Source organism: Orycteropus afer, unplaced genomic scaffold (genome assembly GCF_000298275.1).
Source record: "Orycteropus afer afer isolate SDZICR_OR568_19922 unplaced genomic scaffold, OryAfe1.0 scaffold00066, whole genome shotgun sequence".
Classification (NCBI taxonomy): Eukaryota; Metazoa; Chordata; class Mammalia; order Tubulidentata; family Orycteropodidae; genus Orycteropus; species Orycteropus afer.
The window spans coordinates 3,316,702-3,322,640 of record NW_006921653.1 but is presented as its reverse complement, the minus strand read 5'-3'; the positions used below and the strand labels follow the sequence as shown (position 1 = coordinate 3,322,640).

The following is a 5,939-nucleotide window of genomic DNA, read 5'->3' as shown; positions in this document are numbered from 1 at the left end:
TTTTTTTTTTTTTTTTTTTAATTCTTGTTCTTATAACCTCAGTAGTGCCTGTTCAAAAGTAAAGCAAACCATATATAATAATGTGATGCCTGCAAACTCTAACTTGCGATGGGATCCTGACTTCATGATGGACTTCATTGAGAATCCATCGGCACGTAGCATCAACTATTCAATGCTCGGCAAGATCCTTAGTGACAATGCGGCCAATCGCTACAGCTTTGTGTGCAATACACTTATGAATGTATGCATGGGCCATCAGGATGCTGGAAGGTAAGACAAGTTAGTTTGGAATTCATGATTAATCAAAGAGTAGTTGTATTGGTGCCTACATTGAAATTAAGATCTTTAGTAATTACCGGGACTGAAGTTGACTGCCATTTGCTTCTCTTTCCATCTTCCTTTATTCCTGAGTACATCTCTGTTCAATCCTATAATCTGAGATAGCACACTGGCCTATTGCTTTGTCATGAGATGCTTTGGATATGATCTGTGAGTTATATGATACAGTTACAAAACATATAACAGAACTATAAATAAAATACCTATATTTACTAAAACCATATTTGGACTTATCTGAGTTACATAGTGGGAACTCTGGTAGCAGAGTGCCTAAGGGGCTTGACTGCTAACCAGAAGGCTGGTGGTTCAATCCCAGCAGCCACTCCTCGGAAAGAAGATGGGGCAATCTACTTCTGTAGTGATACTGCCTTGGAAACCCAAGGAGGGGTCGCTGTGAGTCAGGGCCAACTCACTGGCACAGAACAACAACAACAAAGTTACATAGTGTCTTTAATTTTTTTATTTAATTGTGATTTACGTGAAAGTTTACATAGCAAATTCATTTTCGATACAAGAGTTCATACACATTTTGTTTCATGACATTAAACAGCTCTCTTCCCACTTCCTCCCTGTGGTTACCTTTTCCCTTTGACCTTCTTTCCTATGCATTCCTACCTGCTGAGCTATCTCCCTACACACCTGTTGCCCGTCTTTAATTTTAATTGAGTACTCTTAAAGTGTTGGCTAAATTTGAATCTATAGATCAGGTTTGTTTAAGGAAATAAAAATATGCTAATTCACATCTATACTAATTATTGTTTGTTACTGCATAACATTAAATATTAGAAGAAATTTGAAGTCATTTACTTCTACCTCATACCTCAAATTCTCCTAGGTAATTTAACAAGTGGGTATTTATAGTATCCTTGAATCTAAGAAAATGAGTAACTTTTTCAATGATAGGGAAATATATTTGCGCTCATTAAGTATATTGCATGTCAGTGTTTCTCTTTTGTATAAGGTTACGTCTGTTTCCTTTTTGTTTTCTAGGATTAATGACATAGCCAATTTCTCCTCCGAGCTGACAGCTTGCTGCACTGTTCTTAGTTCTGAATGGCTGGGAGTTCTGAAGGCTCTTTGTTGTTCCTCAAATCATGTGTGGGGATTTAACGATGTTCTCTGCACTGTAGATGTAAGTTTTTATTTCATTTAAAAAATGCATTTAAATATTTAGTTGGTAATTTTGTGGTTTTTGTTTGTTTTAAATTAGCTCAGCCTTTAACTGAAATATTCTGTTTTTTTCTTTCTCTGTCCGAAAGCAGTAAATCATAGTTTATTTGCCAAGGGCTACACAAATGGGGGGGAAAAAACCTAAATGAATAAAATGAATACTTTAAACTATAGCAGAAATGCCGAGAGGTTCCTTGTTTATTGAAATCTCAGTTTAGCTGGGATTTTATACTAATAGATTGTCACATCAGAGCTGTTTGGTCTTGGTTTTTACTAAATATCTTGGGTTCCTCATGACATGGATATAATTTAACTATAGCAGCTTCTATTATGAAGAGAACCCCCCCCTTTTTTTTAAGTGCAGGGTACACTTCAAGAATACAAGTTTGTCGTGCTGCATAAGAATATCTGGGCCTGGATTCAGTCCAAACTTTCTTAGTGATTGTATCTGAAAGGCAATGAGGTGATATTCATACATTATCACTGATTTCCTCCAATGTCACATTGTATTCATCACGTGAGAATTTCTTCGAAGTCTGTTTTGATTCTTACTCTACGTATCTGTTTCTGCTGCTATCAAATCTTGGAGTAAACCATATCCTATAGTTAATATATCTTATTTACAGAAGAACTTTATGCATTTTTTGTAACCACTCCCAATTGAAGATCTGCTCCCTAATTCAGCTATCCCAAGACTGGGTGGACAATCCTATATCCATTTTCTGGGTACCTGTTAAGATTGTGTGTATATGTGTGTAGGTATCTGTCTGTTGTCTGTCTTTCTACCTATCCATCATCCATCAATCCCATAATTGTGGTCTGTTTTTCTAGACAGAAAAGACTTAAATTTTTATTTTTTAAATTTATTTGCATAATTCCTTAACCTCTTGGTGGTTTTTTGGTTACACTAACCTTCTGCTTTATTCCTTCATCTATAAGAGTAGAATTAATAATAGTATGAACCTCACAGTGTTGTGTTATTAAATATGATTTTTGTAAATTGCTAACCACAGTGCCTAATATATAGTACAGCTCAGTATGGAGGCTGATGTTATGACTACTGTTATTATTATTTTCTGCCAAAGTGTCATGAGATCTGTAAAGGTGAGACTTCAAAGTGACTAAGTCGATTTTTCTCCTCTCTCTTTTTGTCTTTATTTTATTATTTTTTTTTAAATTTTAGCAGTTAACTTTAGAATTGTCATGAAAACTGATTTAATAATATTATAATTATAAGTTATCATGAATAGAAATTCCAGAACATCAGGGATCAGAGAGGTTTGTTGTTCAACTAGAGGAAGTCCTTTGCTTTCCCTTGCTTCCTAATGTTCTTACCCTTAAATGACATATTTAATGCATTCTGCTAAAAACTATTAATTATGCAACATCTTTTAGGGATTTCTGGATTCTTACCTTTTTTTTTTTTTTTTTTTTTGCTTTTTCTTTCAATTAAATGTGCACACAACAAAACAGAGTGTCTTTACAGGATTGGAATACAGAGGGTAACCTTGTTCTTTGTCTTATGAAATAGAAGTAGGCCTGTTGTTGTTGTTGTTAGTTGCTGTTCAATGGATTCCAATTCATGGAAACTCCATGTGTGCAGAGCAGATGCTCCATAGGGTTTTCAAGGCTGTGACCTTTTGGAAGCACTTTACCAGTCCTGTCTTCTGAGACACCTCTGAGTGGTTTTGAACCACCAACATTTTGACTGTTGTTGGTGTTGTTATTTGGCATCGAGTCAGACCCAACTCATAGCGACCCCTCCTTGGGTTTCTGAGGCAGTATCACTACGGAAGTAGATTGCCCAACCTTCCTTCCGAGGAGTGGTTGGTGGGTTTGAACTGCCTGCCTTCTGGTTAGCAGTCAAGTGCCTTAGGCACTATGCCACTAGAGCTTCTAATCTTTTGACTAGTAGGCACTTAACCATTTGCACCACCCAGGGACTCTTATCAAAAGTAGAACTTTTGTTGTTGTTGTTGTTGTTATGTGCCGTCGAGTCGGCCCCGACTCATAGTAGTACTAGAGGATAATAATGGAAATTTATCATTTCACTCTTGGTTCATTTTGGAATTTGAGATCTTATTGGTATTGGCTACATTCTTTTAGATATTAATCTTAGATGTGACTTAAGAGGGTGTTAGGTATTAAAACATGTTAATGTTTTTCTTGAAGGTGAGTGACCTTTCATTCCATGATTCATTAGCTACTTTCATTGCTATTCTGATAGCACGACAGTGTTTTTCCCTGGAGGACGTCGTGCAGCACGTTGCACTTCCCTCTCTCCTAGCAGCAGGTAAGACGCATCTGGGACATCATGTGTTACTTATTGTTCCTGGGTAGGGTGGTACCTACCATTAAAAGACAGTGAAAGTAATGTTAAAGGGTACATACATTGGGAAATGGTATGACATCAAGGTGAAGCTTGTGGAATTATCATGTTGTTGTTGTTGTTATGTGCCGTCGAGTCGGCCACGACTCATAGCGACCCCTCCTTGGGTTTCCGAGGCAGTATCACTACGGAAGTAGGATTGCCCAACCTTCCTTCCGAGGAGTGGCTGGTGGATTTGAACCGCCAGCCTTCTGGTTAGCAGTCAAGTGCTTTAGCCACTATGCTACCAGAGCTCCTGTGGAATTATCATAGCAGTTTGATAATGAGTAATGTAGATCCCAATGGAAAAAAATTGAAAATTATTATATTTTAAGAAAGCAATCAGGTTTCTCAGGAAACTGTAGTCAGTATCTTACTTTTTACTGTAGACACATTCATTTAAAGTATTCCAGCAAAATAAGTTTAATTGAAAATCCTAAAGGCTTGTACTTGGATATGTTAGAAAACTTGGTTTTCAAAATCCTTTTATCCTAGCTTGTGGAGATGCGGACGCGGAGCCTGGGGCGAGAATGACATGTCGACTCCTGCTTCATCTCTTCCGAGCTCCTCAAGCCTGCTTATTACCTCAAGCAACAGGTGAGCTGACAGCTAAAAAATCTCTGATTGTACTTTCTTTTGGAGTTACAGGTTCTAAAATGACCAGATAGGCTTGTCCGTCCTGATTTTGATGGACTTGCTTCAGAGGTGATTAAGGCCTGAGATAATGCCAAAGAGAGGGCTGCCAGCACCTTTCACTGATTATGTAAGATGAGGATATATTGAGAAATGTGAATCAAGAGTTACTAAACAATAAAAATACCTCTGCTGTTAGACAAAGCCATGCTGATGGGCAGCATAAACCTCTAACATTCTGCATATGTTGGTTATGAACCATACCATAACAGTTTAGGGCAATAGTGCTTCATTTATTCTTTTACTGAGGTAATAGGAATAAGGTAAGAATTCTAAGGGTGCTAATGAAGACCATTCCTAAAGACCATTTCTTTATAGATGCGCATACATGTGTAAGAATCAGTACAAATATATAATAGTCTTATGAATCTTTTTGATCTCTCTCAGGAGCAAAGACATCAATTTAAATAATTAAAAAGAAAAAAGTAAGCAATGCTTCAGTGTTTGTAGTGAATACATGAGGCATCAGTTAGAACTAGCTAATGGCAATTAATAGAGCAGCATCCATATTGATAACACTGTCGTGCTATCAGTCTTCCAAAGACAGGCCCTTCAGACTGTAAACTGTTACAAAAGATTATTTTTGATGGTGATGAGACTACTAAAGGTTCACTGTTGTTCTCATAGGCAAGCCTTTCCCTGGAATAAGATCATCTTGTGATCGACACCTCTTAGCTGCTGCTCACAACAGCATCGAAGTGGGAGCTGTGTTTGCTGTCTTAAAAGCAATTATGATGCTTGGTAAGACTGTCCTGATGGAAGCTTCTTGGTTGATCACCAGAAACTGTGGCCAAATAAATAACTTGTATTCAAGATTAAATCGAGTTAATATTATTAGAAATATTTTTGTTTTTTAGATTTTCTTGGATACGTCAGCTGGGGAAATTAAACATAAATACGAAGATCCTGAGAGCTAATAGAGTTGTTGTGTCTTCATTATGCTGGCAAAAATCATCTTTGGGATGGTCAGGGAATACTTACTTGGTGACCTACGTAGCCATTTTGAGTTACACAGACTGGTCTTTAGACCAAAGGTCTAAATTTCAACCAGTATTAGAACACCTGAAAATGTTTCTGCTTCAGCTCTGACCCTGAACAAGTTGATGCCATTCTGCCTTAGTTTTTTATGAATCAGGTGATTTTTTTCAGTGATATTGATAAACAATATTAGATAGCATAATATTTATTTTTCACTTGTTTATTTCATATGTCAGGGTGCCCTGTACATTTTTATAAGTATATTTTCCAGGTGTAGTAGTTGTTGTTGTTGTTACTTGCTGTCGAATCAGCCCTGACTCATAGCGACCCCTCCTTGGGTTTCCGAGGCAGTATCACTACGGAAGTAGGATTGCCCAACCTTCCTTCCGAG

The 5,939-nt window shown here is 37.2% G+C and overlaps 1 protein-coding gene across 1 annotated transcript in view; it reads left to right on the top strand.

Annotated features, from left to right (window-relative positions):
- MED12L (mediator complex subunit 12L) overlaps window positions 1-5,939 on the top strand; it is a 518,530-nt gene that overhangs the window by 455,248 nt on the left and 57,343 nt on the right. The window contains 5 exon segments of the mRNA XM_042780849.1: window positions 43-270; window positions 1,330-1,471; window positions 3,682-3,802; window positions 4,373-4,474; window positions 5,198-5,311. Coding sequence (XP_042636783.1) covers window positions 43-270; window positions 1,330-1,471; window positions 3,682-3,802; window positions 4,373-4,474; window positions 5,198-5,311 — 707 coding nt within the window.